Raw genomic sequence first — 21235 nt, 5'->3', positions numbered from 1 at the left:
TTTATTCTACTACAAATTAACTAGTTATTAATCGACAAAAATCAAACTGACAAAAAAATGTAATAAGATTCTTCGGAAAAGAAACTTTGTATACCGTTGGCAAGACTCTGTATATCACAGTTGTCTACTTTTGTTTGAGCAAAATCTGCTCCTGCTTAGTACATAGATTAAGCAGCAAGTGTCTACAAAGTGATATGGTCAAGCAGGGAATAAAGATCTTTTGCAGAGTTAAGCCTACTAAGGCGAAGACAGGGGTACGTATGACTCATTATTTCTAGCTCCTACCTGCGGTCATCAGCAGGGTCGGACGGCTGTAGTCCCCGAAGTTGCCCGGGTTGAGCCGATCGTATCCTCGCTCGCTGGCGCAATAAACGACTGTGCATAACCGGGCTTTACCTTTTTTTAGTACCTTTTGGGAGCAGTCCCCAATGATTAAAAAAAAATGTTCAAGATATCACTTTTGATGCATATGTGTAGGTCAGTTGTATCACAAAACATCCTGCCATATAAATTTTTTGCCATAAAACCTAAAATATAAGGAGTTATAGGTCTGTGTTCTAATCACTATTTTTCACATTTTAGACCTGTGGCTGGCTGTGTATAGAAGTAGTTAAGTTAGGCCCTACATTAACTGCGACCGGCAGCCCCATTCGCACAGCGTAATGGGGCTGCGCACTGTAGCATTCACGATCATGACAAGCGAGTATCGCGGATAAATGTCAACTTAAAATCAAACAATTCTTTCAATTTGAAGACTCGCCAGTAAAGTTGGAAGTATTGACAACAGGCTTCGGGCAACGTTTGGTTCTGCTAATAGTCCCTTTCTGTTCAAATTGATGTCTTAATGTGACTCGGTCGATAGGAAGCACGGTAGCTTAGTTATTTATTTTTGTTTGTCCCAAATTGCAATTGCACCCAAAATGCACTCTTATTTTGCGTGTTTCCGTGACTGCGCTTTTGCCTGCCAAGTACGACAATACTCTTATCAGAGGGATGTACTCATCGGAAGAAGAAAAAGAAGGAACCTGGGAGAGCTACACTGAATTGACAGCCAGCGCATGCGCACACAAACATCTTAATCCGTCATGGATTTCATGTGATATGTGCGCATGCGCTGGCCGTCAATTCAGCATATTTCTCCCAGGTTCGTCTCGACCGAGTCACATTAAGTCATCAATTCGAACAGAAAGGGACCATTGGCAGAATCAAACGTTACCCGAAGCCTGTTGTCAATACTTCAACTTTACTGGTAAGTCTTCAAATTGAAAAAATTTTTTCGATTTTAAGTTGATATTTATCCGCGATATTCGCTTGTCATGATCATGAATGCTACAATGCGCAGCCCCATGGCATTACGCTATGCGTATGGGGCTGCTGGTCGTAGTTAGCCCTACATTAAACCATAACTCATCTGTAATTCTGTTACGAGTGTTTAGTGTTAGCGTTTAAGTTAAGAGTTACATGTAGACGGTTTACTATTTTAGTCTGGAAACATTTTTATCATAACTATTATGTTTGCATTTTGTTTAAAATTTATTTAACAATGCTTAACATTGTCAAATTGATTAGACCGTTTCAAATTCTAACATTGGTTGTTTCTATCCCTAACTCATATCTGATTCTTAGAACTATTTTGAAGCACTAATGCTGGGTTTTTGTTTCATCTGCAAATGGTAAATCATGCCTTTAGTTTAAGCTGTGCAGTGAGCAGACGAGCTTGCGCTTGCACTGACGATTTTATCGTCACTCTTTGACTTTACTCTGTAAAATAGCTAGACACATATAATAGACAGGTTGTCTCAAATAAAACGATGCACTTTTAAAGTCGTCTCAAAATGAAAATTTGTAGAAAAAAAGAGAACAAAATTAAAGTCATGTGAAAATTAATGATAATGTGAATAACTGAAAGTGAAAGTCTCTTCTATCAAACAATCAGTATGCTGATAGTGATACACCACGAGGTGGCCTGTACTTTATGGAAAGAAGAAGAAGAATCGTAGCTTTAGATTATTATGACGCCTTTTTCAGACTCTGGTTCTTTCCTGAAAAGTGCTGTGTTCTTACAGTTGGTGGTAACTATACACAGCCCAGTCGCTGTAAAAACGCGACAAGGCTGTAGCCTGTACCAGGATGGTGCACAGCAACAAAGCGAACACAAATCGAACATGTTGATCACGTTGAGTTTTGATACTTGACATCATTATTATCACTTCAAACTCATGAAAGATAATCTTCATTAATTAGACTTCATGACATGTCTATGGTATCGATATTGGCATACCCCAATACACAATTCACAACTTACTGAAAAGGAAGATTATATGCAGCGTGTACGAACAGTACATCGTCTTTCCCTGACGGCCATTTGAATAATCGGGAGTTCATGCAATCGGAGCTGCTTTTTAAAGGTTGTGTTGTTGTTGTGGTTTATGGCAAGACTATGAATTGTAGCAACTAGTTGGGGGTTGCATGATCTACCCTGTCTGAAAGCATGTTGAGAATAGGAAATGAGCGAGTTTGAATGAAGATGCTTTATCAGGTGACAGCCTAATATATGTTCATGAGCTTGCAGCATATGCTGGTTAGGGATATTCGCAGATATGATAAAAAAGAAATAGTGCCTGACTTACTCAGGTTTGGCAAATGAATGCACAAGAAGAGGGCATGGTAGAAAAATTTGTGCTATCTTATATATATTGTGTGTAAATTGTTATTCTGTCTAGAATATTCATTGACCATTGCTTTTTTCATTTGTTCAAAGATCTATGAAATTGAAGAGGATGAAGATGAACAGCCATCAAGGCTATCATTTCTTGTTCCACGAGACCAGGCATCAGGTTTCATTAATAACAAGAAGGAAGAGTACGCATTTCGATTTGAGCGGGTGTTCAACCAGAAGACCAAGCAGGATGAAATCTTTGAATGTGTGGCACGAGATGTTGTTGACAAGTAAGTTGGCAAACTTTACATGGCCATGAGCACATGTCACAGTATTGATTTCTATCCTACTAGAGCTTTTCAGTCATTCTTCAGTAAGTTTTTCAAGTTGATACATTGTCCATGCAGTCTTGCTTACCATGTCATGGTTGCCAATGTGATTGTTATGTTGAATATAGTGAAAGAAGCAGATTATTTGCATCAGCATATATGTAGTGATGGAAATTCTAATGTACATGGTATATTGGCAATGCATGTTGACATTGGTCATGGATACATATGTGATAACTGTTATGTGTGAAATTGACAGGGATGATGATATTGATACTTACTAAAAAATATGTGAGTAACATACATTGTAGTAGTACATTTATATCACAAATTTTTGCAAACAGCTGGTCTGAAAGATTAAGAGTCTGTCATCTATCTAGATAGTCACTCTACTCATCTCTCTTCAGCAATTTTTGATTTTTTTTTTCTAATTTGCGAATACTCTGGCTTGTATTAATGTAGATTGTGATTGCCCAAAAGATGATGATAATGCTGCTTATATTTAAAAGATTACAAGAACTACAATCGTTACAAGAATACTGCTACTACAATTACTAACAATCACAATAAAGATTATACTTTACAAAAAAAAAATGAAACAAGAGCCACAAAATGCCATGCAAGATTTTCTCATTTACCCTCAAATGATACACATATAATTTGTAAACTTTACAAAGTCATATATATATATATTGTGCCTTTAGATACATGGCACTTTTAATGCCCCCTTCTAAACTAAAATGTGGTTACTAGTAACTAGTAATTCTCTAATGTTTGTATACAGTGCTCTTCTTGGATATAATGGAACAATATTTGCCTATGGCCAGGTGAGTACTGTCATTTTCTCCTAGAACTGATATTCATACTGCAGTGATTTTTATTGTCAGTTGTTTTATGACAATGCCATATTTTCTTGGGTAATGTATTTAGTAAAGGTCATTCTCTTTGACACATCAGTAGTTCAATCTTTAGCAGCTGATTTAGCAAACAGAAATTGATCACCCAGTCACTTACTGCACATGCACACTGATAATCATGAATTAAGTCATTGTCGATACCATATGGGGGGAAGATGGTGATTTTACTGGGAGGATGAGTGAGAGTTTATTGGTATATCATATCATACATCATGGTACTTCCAATTGTATTGAAGTCATACCAGCACAGAGTAGTACATTTATGTACCTTTTTCATCACCATATAGTGTAAACATTAATATTTTCACATGATTATTATTATTATTATTTTTTTTTTTTTGTGCTGAGCTGCTCAAAAACGTATTAGCGGGTTCTTGAGTTCATGCTGCGCAATCGTCAACCCATTCAAAATGGGAAAAAAGAAATGTGAAGAAATTTTTGCAGGTTTCGAAATCATGCTAGGCGGAAGTAGCCCAGAATATGCGAAAATTAATGTACCACAAAAATTTATGCATTGACACTATATAAATACCAGTTGGTTGCTAGATGTACTGTTCTGAATGCACAGAGTGCACTAGATATCATTGGAGTTGTGACTAGTATCTCCAAGTATCTCTATTGTGTGATTTATTCTCAATCAGACGGGGAGTGGTAAAACCTTCACCATCACAGGAGGAGCTGAGCGATACATTGACAGAGGAATCATCCCACGCACACTGAGTTATCTCTTCCAGCAGTATGCCAAGGTGAGAGGTTCATATTCATGTTTGTGTGCCTGCTTCATTCTGGTTGTAATAGATTTTCCTTATTAGAGAGTACATTGTGAGTATGTGTGTGTATGTGTTCAGTTGATTTTATTTGTAGCAGATATTTCTAAAAGAGAATAATGACTTCACTGGTAATAACACTAAAAAGGAAAATATAATTGTACTTTGTGACAGGTTAGTAATATAATGCAAGGTTTATCATCAAGAAAAAGCCTTACATGTTTAATACAATACCATTATAATGATAGGAAATAAAATCTGGTCAAATGTTTTTCTTTGGTCTTGGTTCATTCTTGAGGGTGACCAAGTTCTACTAAGGCTTTTCACAGTAAACTCTGTCAACTGTAAAGATCATTGATCGTTGCAGTAACTGAAATAGGTGTCAATTTTTGTGTTGAGCTGCTCTTCACAGTGCTGTTCTATCAGTAGTGTGTGAGGAATTTTGCACATTTTCAACAAATTTTAATTGTGCAGATCAGTAATCATTTAGCAATTACTTGCCTGCCTAGAAACATGATTACACTGCACAGAACAAATATGGCAAATGCACACTTCACTTATATTTTCCCCTCAAGTGATGTATATAGTGCTATTGCTGCTGGACCAGTCTCAAGTTACTTGACAATGATTGTGAATCAGCTGGCTTTGTATATAAAACAACAGCAAACACAAAAAAAAAAAAAATGATTTATCTTATGTTATCATATTTGTACATCATTTGTGGATCAGAAAGCGTTTTCATCGGCGTTTTCTTTTTCTTTTATTGACAATCGATTAAAAGTGATGAACTTTGGACATTTTGAAGTTCAAATCTCTTTCTGGTCTTAAGAATCTTCTCTTCTTTTTTTTCTTTGTCTAGAATCCTGAGTATGTGTATACCACGTACATTTCTTACTTGGAACTGTACAATGAGTGTGGCTATGATCTGTTGGACCCCAAACATGAGGCTGCAAAACTGGAAGATTTACCGTGAGTGATTTATTTATTTATTTTTTTCTGTGATAGGTTTCCTTTCTCTAGTCATATCACTTAAAGGGTGTGTACAGTTCTGGTCGAGGTGAAGATTTAGCTTTTAACGTTTTGTGAGATATTCAGAAACCACTCTATGAGATGTCAAAGAGAGTGCAGTTCTAAGGGGTATCAAAAGTTTATTCGATGAAAATCGGTTTTGAGATGGCGGAGATATCCAAAAACAAGGTGAAACAAAGAGATACTAATAAAGTTGGGGCATGTCGCCTTTTATTATTAGCACTATTTTGGATATCTCAGCCATTTGAAAACCAATTTTCATCAAATAAACGTTGAATCCTTCTTAAAATTACGTGCTCTTTCATATTTCATAAGAGGCTTTTCATTATCTCACTTAGGAATGTTCAAAACATGAATCCCTATCTCAACCAGTACTGTACAGTCCCTTTAACTGCAGACCAACATCAAGAAAAATTGCAATATGAAAGACTGACAAGAACATTACATCATGTCACATTTTGTTCATTGATGTGAAAAACTAATGTCTTGTAAAAGGTAGATAAAGATAAAGAAAAAGGTTTTTACCCCATCATGTTACTTACATTAATTACTTGTAGTGTTACTTGATCTTTTCTTATCATGTTTGCATGAAGTGTGCCATAGTTCTTTAGTAGCATTTTTGTCTAGTAACAGAATGAAAATTGTGCAAATACATTTGTGTGAATTTGTGTAAACTGTATAATTCCCCCAATGTGTGAAATGTTTTGAAAGAGTAGGAATGATCATCAAATTTGTCATCTATATATCACAGTTACCTGTTATCAGCTAAATTAAAGCACTGGAGCATGAATAAACTTGCTTTTTGTTGTTGCCATGGTTTTCTATAGGAAGGTATCATTGATGGAGGACAGTGATGGTAACATCCACATGAAGAACATCATGACACACCAAGCATCTAGTGAGGAGGAGGCCCTCAACTGGCTCTTTTTAGGAGACACAAACAGAATGATTGCTGAGGTGGGATGTTTGATGACAAAAAATGGCTCGTTATCTACCGAAGCATTTCTCCTGTATTTGTTTGCATTATTGTCTGACCTGTATGCAGCAGGGACACTTGTGCATTTTAGCTGTATGTTAATGATATGTCATTTTTTACCTAGAAATTACCAGTAAATGTCAAAGACAAATATTTTTCCCCTTCGTATTTCACAGACCCCCATGAATCAAGCATCCACCCGGTCCCACTGCATCTTTACAATTCACCTGTCAATCAGAGAAGGAGGGTCAGCAACCCTTCGCAGGTCCAAGATCCATCTCGTTGACCTTGCTGGGTGAGTTGCTTCTACACCAATGATGCCCCGGTATGTCATCTTGTGACAAGGTCCTTCAAAATTGATGCTTTCCTTCCAAATCTGTATTCATATTTATATCAGTGATAAAGTTTTGAAGTTGCTTAATGTCCGATTGTTCTCTTAACATACATCTTTATGCATATGGATAATGATTTCCAGATTCTTCAGTGCACATATACACAAGTTCACACCTAGCCCTGTGGTCAACATTTCCATGGTGGTTAGAGATATGGAGATATGCTATTAGGTTTCCTTGTACTGGATGTACTGGGTAATTGGTGTCACATCAATGGGTTTTGACAAGACTAGATTTTCTTTTGTTTAAGACAAGATTTGCTGCCAAGTGCTTATGTTTCCTTCATGACAATATTAAAGTCTTCCCTGAATTCAGGTTGTAAGTACATCCATTCAATTTCCATATCTTTTAACCTGTGTGATTTTCATGCCATCACAGACCAACTATTCATGCTCTTTGTGGCTTGCTTTTCCTTAATCCTTTGCTTGAATTGTTTTGTTACAGCTCTGAGAGAGTTGGAAAAACAGGAGTTTCAGGACTTCTTCTGAAGGAAGCCAAGTATATTAACCTCTCCTTGCACTGCTTGGAACAGGTACTGAAAAGTCTGCATGGTGTTTCATTTGCTGTTTCACTTCCTTTAAAATGATATGTACGAGTATACTGTCAGATATGAATGTCACAATTTCATTGTGTGTCTGTGTGAACATTTGTATTTGTGAATGTATATGTATATTTGCAACGTGTTTAATTAACTTCCGTTCATTGCTAACACATTTAATTTCAAACGTAAACAGAGGAAAACTGACCAGAAATGAATATAATTTACTATTGGAAAATTGAGCAAAGAAAATGGGATTCCATCGGGATTTCCGATGGAATCCCATTTTCTTTGCTCTATTTTCTAACATTCAATTTCAGTAACATAAACTGTCTCACATTTGTGACTATGTGGTCAGCAAAATTTTTAGTCATAAAAAATCATACAGTGTGATGACATATGGTAAATCTCACAAGAAAGAGAATGGCAGGCAGGTGGAAGGGATGATGGTAGAGGGAGATAGAGAGTGAGGCAGAATATGATTGTTTCTATTTACCTCCTTCATGTTTGGTCAGCCAAGAAGAGTGAGAGAAGAGACAGATACACATACAAGTCAAAATAAAGATGTCTTATGAATAGCAATTTCTGTCTTTTGGAATAGATGTTCAAGAACAGTCCTTTCTGATCGACTCAAGTATGTGCTACTGTTCTTATCATTGGTGCTGTTTAATGTTCACTTGATCTTTCCTTATAGGTAATTGTAGCTCTTTCCGAGAAGTCGCGGTCACACATTCCTTACCGTAACTCCATGATGACGATGGTGCTGCGAGACAGCCTAGGAGGGAACTGCATGACCTCCATGATTGCTACATGCTCTGTGGAGAAGAAGAGCGTTGATGTAAGTTCAGCTGCATTTGAGCAATCCTCGCTTTCATACCTCTACTACAGGTATATATGGTAGCATGCCACATGTTGTGATATTTTGACTGTAGGTGCACTTGCCATGTAAATGAAACAGAATTTGGAATTGTATTCTTACGACAGTGGGAGACAGACACATGTCTGGGTACATATGTCTGGTTGTCTTTTATTGTCTTAGGAATTTTTGTATATATCAATTTTCTCATAATATTAGTAACTAATGTTGAGGCAAAAGAAAGGCATTATAGTGTCTGTGCTACCTGTTAAGTTCTTGTTCATTTGTGGAGAAGAATCAGCTGCATATAACTGAATTAGGGGGAGATGAATAGAAAATAACCACAGAGATAAAAAAGAGAGAGAAATTCAAGGAAAAGTCTGAATGTTATTCACCTTTTATCGTCAAGTTTAAGTACAGGTATGCCAACAATGATTATGCAACTGCTTGCCCCCAAACTTTCTCCAGGAATCGATTTCAACATGTCGATTTGCCCAGAGAGTTGCCATGATCAAGAATGATGCCGTCTTGAATGAAGAACTGGACCCTAAACTGGTAAGATGCACAAACATCTGAAATTGCTGACTAATTCCTGTTGGATGATAGCAGTGTTCATTCATGTCTTCCCTTCATTAAATGTCAGTCAGCAATTGAATTGCATTGAGTCTATGTTTATATTTCACCATTACAGCATGTCATAGCAGGTTTTGAATTAATGGAGAATTCTCTGTTTTCTGTACAGTTTTATTTTATTGCTGTTGTTTATGTTTTTGTTTTTTGCTAATTTCAAGATGCCCCCGATCAAAATATGATTACTTTTGCTGCCAAGTTGCAAAATGACTTTGTATATGCAGTTTATGAGTTGCATATTGCATTGCAATATTTTCTTCCATAAAATGACTTGAAGGAGCCCAAATCATAAGCAGTATGCTTTATAGATGTGTTTGTTTGCATAGGTGCAGGATTATACGTTAATGATGCTTATTCATGTGTGCACATGATGTTGTGAAGTGAGCATAGGGCATTTTTTTTTGGGGGGGGGGGGTAGGTGGGAGGTAGTCATCTTGGTAATGATTGAGAGATTTCTTGAATTGTATTATGTATTTCTCCTTGTTCTGCTGTAGATGATTGCCAAACTGAAGCTTGAAATCCAGGAGCTTAAGAACCAGTTATCACTGGTTTCTGGTGAACAGTCAACAGACGAACTAACTGATGATGAATTAGCAAGGTATGTTGTGATTGATTTTGTTTTCTTTTCAGTGAGTTTTCCTTGTGCCTGTCAAGAACATCCATAGATTGTTCAGAAAATTACACTTTACCTGAATGTATAGACAACATGTTGGAATTTTGTGTGACATGTATGCATCTTGGGAATGATGTAGTATGAAATGAAACATGGAATTGTTTGTTTTATTGTGACATTTAACAGGAAAGATTTTGAGAGAGTTGGAAGCATTGCATATACAGGGTGCTATAAATTCATTTGTCTTGAACTTGCTCCCTCTCTCTTTCTCATTCCTCCATACTTATAGGAGACAGTCTTTTTTTCAGCTTCCAAATTCTTCTTACAAAATGTTGGCTGCATTTAATGAAAGTAAAATGCTGGACAGCAATGTCTCAGAAGATTTCTGTCAGTGGTCTACACAAGCATGTATGACTTGTCATTCATATTTGGAAGCATTCTGTGTTGATTATATTTTCTTTCCCCAGACTTGAAGAAAGAGTAAAGGAGTTTGTGGAAGATGCAGACTCTGAGAGTCAACTTAATGTGGGAGCAGACATGAGGAAGATTAATGAGTGCTTCAGAATACTGAAGGTTTGATCCATGCACAAAATTTCTATGACAAAACAGAAGAATTTAGCATTATCGTAGTGATAGCAAATCTATAACAATAGTGCTGTTCAATTAACAGAGAAATCTGTTGTACTTTGCCACAATGTAACAATGTGTAGTCTTGTAAAAAAAAATGAAACACTGTGTCATTCATATTATAAACTTCTCTATGCCACTGAATGATTTTGTATATGTCATTCAATAAGGTTAAGTGACATATTTACATGTCCATTTGTGTTTGTCACACCTGTTTCAATACCAATTTTATTGTCACAAAGTACATTCAAATGAGCCTTCCTTACAGTGACTGTGTGCCTCCATTGTATTGTGGTAGAATTACAATGTGAGTCATCTTAACGTTGGCAGTCCAGTAGTTTTACATCTTACCAAACCCAGCAGCTTTGCGGTGAGCCTCATGGGACTTGTACAGTGTCCTCATTGGGATATCATTCGATAATGCAGAACATATAAAAAGTCAGTGATTTTCTATATTCAGCCTGTATAGCTCATTTCTTGTATTTAGGTGTTTTTTTCTAACTAAATTTAAAATGCTTAAGGACAAGTCATTGGTGAGTTTTGATGTTTGTAACCCATAGATGGTGGAAGCACAAATCTGTCATATGCAGCTGTGTCCTCTGAAGGCATCCAGATTCAATATATTAACTGAGATTGGTCTTGTCTTGTGTCTTAACTGAGGTGTTCTTGTACTAATTTTCCATCCAGCGGTTTGCCCAGGGAAAGACCCTTCCCTCTTCGGAACCTTCACCCCCAAAACTGCCCCCAGACAGGACAGAGTCTGCCCATCCTGACCCCACTCCAGCACCTGCGTACAACCCAGACACCACTTACATGGGAACCGAGGTCAAGAAACTTCAGAGCATGGTGCAGCAGAGGGACAATGAAATCAGTATCCTTGTAGATGCCTGACCTTTGGCCTTAACTTTGCTTGAATGATTGATTGAATTGAATTGAGCAACAGTGTAGTTGGGATTGAGGTTAAAGATGAATTAATCTTTAATGAAAGCAAATGGGAAATGGGAGTAATCAGTATCAAAGCCCAGGGGCTGAAGTGTGCCCTGTAGAAATTACAAATAATTGCACATTTGAAATTCCATCATCATGATCTGTATACTTTCTCTCAATTTATGACATAGGGATTCTCTGAAATATCTGGCTACACTTCTAACTAGGTTAGACTGAACATCCCGCAGATATAGGTATGTAAATTGAAGCCATGTTAATTGGGACAAGTGGAATATTTTTAGCAGACATAAAGGGCATGTGATTGTGGTAAACATTGTTTGCCTGTTTGCCTTCTATTCAATATGATGTAGGGCATACGTGATAGTAACTTCATAGTCAGTGTTTTACTTTCATGCTTGCAGACACTATCTGGAATATGAGACATGAACACTGACAGGAACAATAAAGACCAATACTTCTTAGAGGTTGATAACTTTCATGCTTGCTTGTTCCATGAGCAAGGGAGTTAAGTGGTAATTATGAGCTGAGGAAAATGTTAGAGTAATAGCACTATGGGTCAGTGGTAGCCCACAGCCTCAGCCTCATGCATGGAAAGGCTGAAAATGAATGGACTGTGTCACTTGTTGATCCTTCCTGACAGGTTTCATTGGGTTCTAGAAATCACATGGAGCCTGTAGACAAGAGATACTATAGATTATTTCCAATTATGTTGACCCTTGGACTTTGCTTGACTTTGTTGAGAGAATAGAAGTCCCTCTCCACTAATCCCTATTCACTGGATTATATCCAGTGGTTCCCATTCTTCCTCTCCTCAGCTGTTCAGACTAAGCCCATGGGTCATACAATGGAACTCTTGAGATTGACATGTTATGTTCACATTGCAACTGAATCTCATGTAGCAACCTTACCTGTTCCTATCAGTTGCTTCAGTGTAGCCATGTGGTGAGAAATTGAAGATTTCTTTATGAGTGCATTATGTTCTTTGACCAAGGTCATTTACCAGACATCCTTGTAAACATGCTGAAGAAGGAAAAGAAGCGGGCCCAGGATGCCATCAATCAAGCAGGTGGGGCCCACAACAGTCACACTCACTCATCCTACGATTCCAACGACAGGCATCCACCAGCCGACAGTGGAGGGATGGGGTTGAGCAGGGAGCCGCCACGCCACACACGACAGCCAACCAACACCCATCAATCTCAAGAGAGTATGGGGAATCACTCAGTCAGGCCAGACTCTGGGGAGGAGGATGGGGCAGCTGGAAGTGCTGGTAGTCTCTCTCACAGACCCAGGAGTTCACAGAGAAGGATTCTAGGTAAGGCTAGTAAGATTTTGTTGAAGTCTTCGTGATGAAATTGATAAATTCTACATGAATGACATGCAACGGGAGGTGAACATCCATTTGGGTGTATCAATATAACTGTATTTCCATCGAGCTGAAATGAAGTTTTTAAGTATTCATTGTTGTCTTTAATTGGTACCTCAATGTTTTGGATATCCACATGTCAAGAATTTATTCTTGTCATCACCAAAAGATTATTAAAATGTTTCTTTGTTGGTAGGCAACCAGTAAGTCCCAAGCCGCTTACACCAGGGCTTTGTGGCCAGTTTATAGTAATTTCCTCTTAAATAGATTTAGTGATGGAGTAGCTCTCATTTTTCATGGTATTTCACTCTATATCAAATCACCTCGATAGAAAGGAGAATCTTTTAGTATAGATAGAGCTGTAGTTAACTGCAGAAATAGAGGAGGTCTGTGTAATAGATGATGGCCTAGATATCAACCAGATTTGATCCAAGTCTGTCCCTAATGACGGGTTGGCTTTATTTCCTTCACTCTACCAGCAAACCACTCTCACATCATCTCACCATCTCGCCTAATTTTGGTCATCCTCCTTTTCTAAGCCAACTTTCCCAAGCTCCACAAGCTCCTCCACCACCCATCCCTTCCATGTCTTAACACATCTTTATTCCCTTGTGATCACAGTCCAAGCTGATTTTGCTTGGAATTGAATGCTTTCCTGTTATGATGTTGTTATCTTATTTTCCTATCACAGGTGACATGACAGTTGGCCGACAGGAAGCATTTGATATTTTCAGACGAGACTATGTCCACAACCAGGCCATCGAGGAGAACAAACATCTGCTGAAGGAGAGATACGGCGATGCAAAGGCCTATGGACAGCAGGTCAACCAGTGCAGACAGAAAATAAGTAAGTAGACCCTTCCTCGTTGACTTCATGTTGTGGAGTACTGGCTCACTTTCTTTACAGACCAGTACAGATGTCTGGAAACTTAATCACAATGAACAGAATCATGTGACCCTGTTAATCCCTGTTGTACAAAGTTGTATTGTATCGGGTTGATTGCTTTAGTAAAGGACAGGGTGGACCATGTGAAGGTCACTCAGGCAGATGGCGCTGCCATGGATTTTATCCACAGCTTGGATATCAACTTATAGGGCTAACCCGCCCACCCCATTGTATTGCATCATACGACAGAAGAAGAAGATTCTCTGTTGTTTCAGAATCACCTTCATGTTGGATTGCACCTTTGTCACTCCTCAGTGGGTAATCTAACTTGCATTGCAATTAAGTTTTGGGCAAAATTAGCAGAATACCAACAAGAAATGCTGAAAAGTTGCAAAAACAAAACAAAACAAAACCCAGTGCATTGGCACATTAAGGGTTGTCTCTTTGAGCTCCATTTTAAGTTTCTCTCTGTGATGCCATGTGAATCTGAGATTTAAAGATAATAAAAAGTTTTGGTACCTCAAAAGTTTCCTTGAATTTCCTTGTCTTAGTTTGTGTTTCAGGTTAAAGTACCTTTCATATAACTAACACTGTGAGACTTACTCGCCCCAAAGTGCTCTCATGTCTTAGTAATCATGCAATTAAATGCGACCAGCAGCCCCATACGCATAGCGACCAGCAGTCCCATACGCATAGCGTAATCGGGCTTCGCATTGTAGCATTCAGGATCATGACAGATTTAGTATCGCAGGATAAATGTCAACTTAAAATCCCAAAAATTCTTCAATTTGAAGACTTACCAATTAAGGTGAAGTATTGAAAACAGGCTTCGGGCAACGTTTGGTTCTGCCTATAGTCCCTTTCTGTTCGAATTGATGACTGAATGTGACTCGGTCGAGAGGACCTTGGGAGAGCTACCATACATTGAATACTACAGCCAGTGCATGCGAACACATCCCATGCGCACAAATTTCAAATCCATCAATGGATAAGATGTTTGTGTGCGCATGCGCTGGCCGTAGTAGTCAGTGTAGTAGCTCTCCCAAGGTCCTCTCGACCGAGTCACATTCAGTCATCAATTCGAAAAGAAAGGGACTATTGGCAGAACCAAACGTTGTTCGAAGCCTGTTTTCAATACTTCAACTTAATTGGTAAGTCTTCAAATCGAAGAAATTTTTGGATTTTAAGTTGCCATTTACCCGCGATACTAATTCTGTCATGATCCTGAATGCTACAATGCGAAGCCCGATTACGCTATGCGTATGGGGCTGCTGGTCGCAGTTAGCTATGCGTACAATGGGCTGCACGCTGCTGGTCGCAGTCGGTGGTTTCGTACAATATTTATCGACGCCGTATGGCGACGGCTCTGGTACGAAACCATTATTGCATGATTACTAAGACATGAGAGCACTTTGGGGCGAGTAATTCTCACAGACAACGTACTTTAACGTGAAACACAAACCAAGACAAGGAAATTCAGGGAAACTTTTGAGGTACCAAAACTTTTTATTATCTTTAAATGCATAGATGAATAAACTCACGAGTTGTCTGTGATCACACATTTTCCACCTCTAGTGTAGTGAACAATATAAGTGCCATGGATATGAGGTATAGTCAAGCCAGTCTTGTCGAGAATAGTCACAGAGCAGAGGCCTGTGGCCAACACAACCAGAGGATCATATACTCTAAAACACGATATATTCGCGGCATGAAATTTTTGCGAATTGGAGCTGACAGCCTTTTTTTCAGCATGAAATTTTCGCAAATTGCCACTAGCATTCAATGCATATAGTGATGATGAGAACTTTTGTGTGCATTTTAATTTCGCGAATCTTGGTGCTCGCGAAATTTGCGAAATTAAAATGCATGCGAACATTCCTCGTTTTAAAGTACAACTTGACTGGGACAGGTTGGTGGAGATGTTGAAAACAAACAAACAAGCCATTGCCACCATCTTCGGTATGAAGAAAATTATGGAATTGTATTCTTTATCTCCATAGACAAGATCAAGAGCCAGATTGAACACCGGCGCATGCAACTAGCCATGGCAGGCAACACAGAAGCTGATGAGGAGGACTCTGTGGAGCAAGACCTACGTATGCAGATGGAGGATGAAAAGGCCAGGTGAGAACTAATAAGGGTTGTGGGACTTTTAGGCTGTGATCAGACCATACTATTCCTGCATTGCAAATTAGTTTCATTCAGCAAAAGGTATGAATGATATATTTCAGATATTGTGTGGTGACATCAAATAGTTATTCTCTTCTGGAGCAGTTTTCTTATCAGATATATAGCTTGTACTTGACCACATAGATTTTGAATGCAGAGTTAATTGCTGTAGATTCTCATAAATATATATTTAGATTATTGTTATCATTGGTTATATTTCTGTTGAGATTTGCCACTTTTTTTCTTTTTTTTTTCAGCTGTATGATGCGAGCAAAACTATTAGGATCATGCATGCTGCAGTAAAATTGAAAGGTCCCTGATCTGGTCTTGCAAATGATAATCAAGTGGTATATAAATATCTGATTTTTCTTCTAGAAAACGTTATGTACTTGTCTACTACCACTGCCTTTTCTCTCTCCATCTTTCTCCATCTAGGTATAAGGAGGTGTTTAATCACCTTCGTAGTATGAAGACAGAGATCGAACATCTGCAGCATCTTCTGGAAAAGTCTCGTCTTCAGCTGCAGAAGGACTTTGAGATCTGGTGGGCCGAACAGTCAACAAATGTTCAGGTATGTTCTTGATCCTTGTATGTTTATATTTCTGTAAGGAATCCACTGACAGTCAATGCAAGCCATTTTGCTATCATCTGCAAGCAGATCAGAGTGATATGTAAGTCAAATAGTTCTCATTGTCGTCATGTACAATGTTGATGGCTTTCAAGCCACATCTTTAGATGTTTTTCTGTCCACATAGTTTTCTTTTTTGTTGTTGCTCCTTGAGTGTCATTTCTTTGATAAGTGAGCAGATTGGATTTCATATAGAAAAAAGGCTCTTCAGAAGGTTAGAAGAATTTATATTTGTAGGGGTCCCATAGTCATACACACTTGAATATGTAGTTCTCCATGCCAACATGTTTTCTTCATTTAAAGTCTACTCAAAAACTTTTATCTTTCTTCCATTTTCATGCACACACATGACAACTGAAGGGTCAGGTAGCTCCATCTCCCCACCGCCCACCATCAAATCCCTCCAAGGCATGGAGGACACCTCCCGTCTCACCCATCAAAGGTGGGCAGGAGGAGCTGCCACCGTCTTCTCATCACTCGTCAGCATCATCGTCTTCAGTCTCACTGTCATCACATCTCCATGGCACCAGCCATGCCCTCATAGATCCATCCAATTACAGTACAACGGCTGGTAAGCACCACCATGATGGCAGGCACCCCAACCATCACCAAGGCGACCAGCTGCACCACAATCACAAGCAGTATCAGCATCAGCAGCGACCGCACTCGGCATCGCACAGGAATGCCCTGCTGCAGGGACTTAATCAGAACCACCATGGAGGGGCAGAATTAAATCGCAGACCCCCTGTCCCTCCCCTTGGGAAGTCGAGTTCAGCGGATGAGAGGATCTCAAGAGTAGATAGAGGAAAGGATGATGCTGGAAGAGGAGGAGGGAGCATCCTTGGAAACCAAGGAGAGAGCGATTATGGAAGTGCTGAAGTAGATCCTGGTCATCTGAGGAAAGATAGGTAATTATCAGTGAAATTTCAGATATCTGACCCTAGCAAGACCCAAATGTAATTCCTGCAATAATTGTGAGACCTTCAGGGTTCTTCATTTAATTTACATGCCTGATTTCAATATGTCTTTTTTATGCCTCCGCAACGAAGTGGCCGGAGGCATTATGTTTTCGGGTCGTCCGTCCGTCCGTCCGTCCGTCCGTCCGTCCGTACGTCCGTACGTCTGTACGTCCGTCCGTCCCGTTTTGTTTTTGTCGATATCTCAAGAACCGTGCGGTGGTTTTACATCAAACTTGGTATGAGGGTATATCCTTGGGGGATGATACTTTGTGTGGATTTTAGGGTCACAGGGTCAAAGGTCAAAGGTCACAGGTTATTTTGTGAAAAAAAAATTTGAAATTTCATGTTTTTCTCCATATCTCACAAATGGTTCAAGGTATCTTCATGGAACTCAGTATATATGCTTGTACCGATGGGCAGTGATTATCTAGGGACATTGGGGGTCATGGGTCAAAGGTCAGGGGGGTCAAAGGTCAAGGTCAACTCCTCAAAATATCACTACTTTCCTTATATTTATGCAATGAATGAAGGTTTTTTTTTTTTTTAACTTGATGTATACATGTATTACCCAATATATATTCTGTGGGAAGTTTCTTGCCAAAAGGTCAAAGGTCAAAAGGTCAAAGGTCAAGTGAAAGTGCTGAATTGCACTTTTTCCTCCATATATCAAAAGTAACTCAAGGTATCATCATGAAACTTACATATCTATACATGTTCAACCTAACAGTGATTCTCTTTGGAACTGTGAGGTCAAAGGTCAAAGGCCAGGTTTAGATAATGCTATTTTCCCATTTGATACTGAAATTATACTTTTTCTCAATACCTTGAAAAATAACTCAATGCTTAAACTTATAAAAGGGTCAAAAGTCAAGTAAAAATCATCAGTTCCCCAAATACCTGCACTCTGACATTTTAATCATTCATCCAATTGAACCTAGTTCTAGGAAAGTGAACATTCAGCACATTTGTGTCAAACCTGTCATTTTAATATTTTGCCAATTGTTTGAAACTGTCATCACACGTTGTCAAGACATTGTACTATAGACCTATTAGGAGAACCATGCATTATGGCGGAGGCATATCAGTCGCCGTAGCGATATATCTAGTTTTTTTCAGTTTCAGTGTTGGCAATGTTTCTTAATTGTAAGGTACAAAAAGACCTCCACACTTATAACAGTGCAGAGATCTACCTTTAACTTTTCAGTGGCAATTTGTCTTCCTTTTCTTCACATTTGTCCTGTTAACTGTATCATGGAGACTGAGGCTTGTGTTTCACTTGCATGCAGAGATAGTGAAGTGCAAACACAACTTGGGTTAATCCCTCTTATTACCATCCATGTATTAGATCCAGCTCCCAGGGCTCATCAAGCATCAAGCTAACTGGAGACAGAAGAGCAGATGCTGACATCATGGCTTTCATCAAGGCTAGACAAAACCTGCTGCAACAGAGAGGTACTACATACTAAATGTAATAGTAAAAAGAGCTTAGTAACCAGTGACCAGTATACTGTATAAATATTTTGTGAGTATACTTTTGTGTGTGTGTGTGTGTGAATTGGGACTTCCAAGACACATTCTCTTGTGGTCAAATTCATGATCGAGAACTGCAGTAATTGTATGAGAAAGAAAAATTATTCCGTTTCAGAAGAGGTCTTAATGATTTTCTTCTTTGGAGACAATATACCATGCATTTGTGTTACAGGAAGCAATGTTTTGTGAGTTGCTAATTTTGTAGATATGAATTGACCCACAGAATAAAAACAAAATGTTTCCTTGTTTTAGCATTGGTAGCCATGTGTTTATTTTCCTTTCATCAATTGGTTAATACAAATGCAGTGCACTCCCGTTTTAAAGAATACGGTTATAACGAAATTCCAGTTACAACAAAGTAAAGATTCAGGCCGCAACGCTATCCACTTTATGTATTTCTATTGTTCATCTGTTCGGTTATAAAGAAATTTCGATATAACGTGAGAAAACTGCCGGTCCCGTGGACTTTGTTATAATGGGAGTCCACTGTATTAGCTTATTAGTATTGCTTTGGCACTTCAATACCAAACACATACTCACAATTTTTATTTTTCTTGCTTTTTATTTTCTTAGGTCAAGCACCAAGGTAGCCTTTTAACGGCCACAATGACCCACCTGCTGAACAAACAATGGTGCAGGAAACTTCAGCAATGGACTCATCTGTTCAATTTGACCAGTTCTCCATTAACCAACCAAAGCTGAATCAGTGAATACAATAAAGAATGAGGGATATGAAGATTACCTCTTTGGAAAGACCCTGCATTCATTGTTCTACAGGATGGCAAGCCTCTGAAAGAGAATACAAGACTCAATTTGAATATCTTGGTATGCCTCTAGTAGGCAGGAAATCATGTTCCAGAAACTCCTGTAGACCCTGATATATGCTTGTTTTAAAGAGTGCAAGTTGTTACATTTTAGAACAAATTCAGATTTTTTTTGTAATGGAAATATTGCATTTTTTTTGTGTGAAAACCATAGTGGGACTTAAATCTTTATACCTTTTTGTGGGTATAATTCATAAATGTCTAAATACTGATAATTGCCTGTTTTTGTGCATATTTTCTATGATTTAAAAGTTATAGAACCAATGTAAGTAATGACTCACTCCTTCAGCACCTTTGTAACCTCTTTAAAAAACTGACCACGTTGATGATGTCATGTATTTTTTTTTTTCAGATGCTGACATCAATGACAACCATTTGTTCCTATTTTTGTGATAATTCTAAACCTGCAAAATCTAACTGCAACAAACTACTCAGTGATATGACAGGGTAATTACTGCAACAATACTGATGGCTCTCAAGGGCAGAAAGTTTTATGAGTGAACATCTTTTGGGATTTCATGTAGGAATGGGGGGGGGGGGGGGTTGTAACTACAATAACAACTGCTAAGATCTGAAATGTGGCATCACTCTCTGCGGATACAATGTAACATGAAAATGGTACAACGGTTTACCGCCATACTTATTTTCATGGGACATCTTGTTTAGTGTAGGGTATCCCAATTACAGTTACCGTTCTCTTCATCAGTTTTCATATTGAAAATGGTTTGTGCAATCCATGCCAAGTTTAATTCAAGTACAAGTCACAAAATATTCTATGAAACGTGAATATGTGATCGAAAGTGAAAGTGCATTTGGGATCCTTTAACCTGTTGAAAATGAGTCCCAAGAATACTTGGGCAGGTGCCTATGGGAAATGTTATAGCAAAACCAGTCCTTCCTCAACGGGTTAAAGTCAAGGGTAACACTGATGTACATGCAACCACTTATGTGCAAGCATTATTTGCATAGAAGATTTGTCTTTTTTTTTTGAGAGAGAGAGAAGGGTGTCTTTGCTGATATGCAGAAAAGCTTGGAAGGGGATGTGTATTTTTAGCTGATGTATAGCCATAGTGCAATAATATATTGATACACCTTTGGTGTTGATGTATAATAGAACTGTACAGTATCTGAATGGTAACATTGAAACACAATGTTATGAATCTGCTCGTGTATGTGTTAGTGCGTGTCAAAGTAGCTGATGATAATTCCAGCTGATGCCCAAACTTTTGACATGAATTGTATGTTTATTGAATTGATAACATAGCTCCTTGTTTGCTGTATAAGAGAGATACCAGCTATTCACACAAACTGTTATGTAACATGTACTTTAATCAGAGAAACAGACAGACAGTTTGCTGTAGGTTTCCAAAAGAAACATATTGTATCTTTTAGTGATCGTGAATTCTGTAATCTCATTGGTCAATCAACCACTGAATATATCCCGTATTCCGTGGATATGACGTCATGATCCTGTATTACACAGCCAGCTGCACGTGTACCAAAGACGCTTAGGAAAGTGCGCGCTAATCCTGTACAAAACAAATGGACAGCGCGCGGTCCTCAAGCGTATTGCGCACATAACCTGAGACCAC

The 21235-nt window shown here is 38.4% G+C and overlaps 1 protein-coding gene across 1 annotated transcript; it reads left to right on the top strand.

The window, feature by feature from the left end:
- The first annotated feature begins 108 nt into the window (after nt 1-108).
- Nucleotides 109-20055, top strand: LOC139728597 (kinesin-like protein KIF6). The gene is made up of 20 exons (XM_071639535.1): nt 109-254; nt 2762-2949; nt 3773-3815; nt 4547-4651; nt 5532-5641; nt 6529-6658; nt 6854-6972; nt 7514-7601; nt 8302-8445; nt 8932-9018; nt 9588-9691; nt 10174-10279; nt 11021-11204; nt 12285-12596; nt 13339-13494; nt 15534-15657; nt 16138-16273; nt 16691-17238; nt 18635-18741; nt 19393-20055. Exons 1-20 carry the CDS (start codon nt 195-197, stop codon nt 19407-19409), a joined length of 2868 nt encoding a protein of 955 aa, XP_071495636.1. The 5' UTR covers nt 109-194; the 3' UTR covers nt 19410-20055.
- The last annotated feature ends 1180 nt before the right edge of the window (nt 20056-21235 follow it).

The sequence above is a fragment of the Diadema antillarum genome, unplaced genomic scaffold (assembly GCF_040938485.1).
Source record: "Diadema antillarum isolate AM-2024a unplaced genomic scaffold, OU_Dant_1.0 seq00000187_RagTag, whole genome shotgun sequence".
Lineage (NCBI taxonomy): Eukaryota > Metazoa > Echinodermata > Echinoidea > Diadematoida > Diadematidae > Diadema > Diadema antillarum.
Note: the sequence above shows the minus strand (reverse complement) of the source record. Positions and strands in the feature narration are given on the sequence as shown.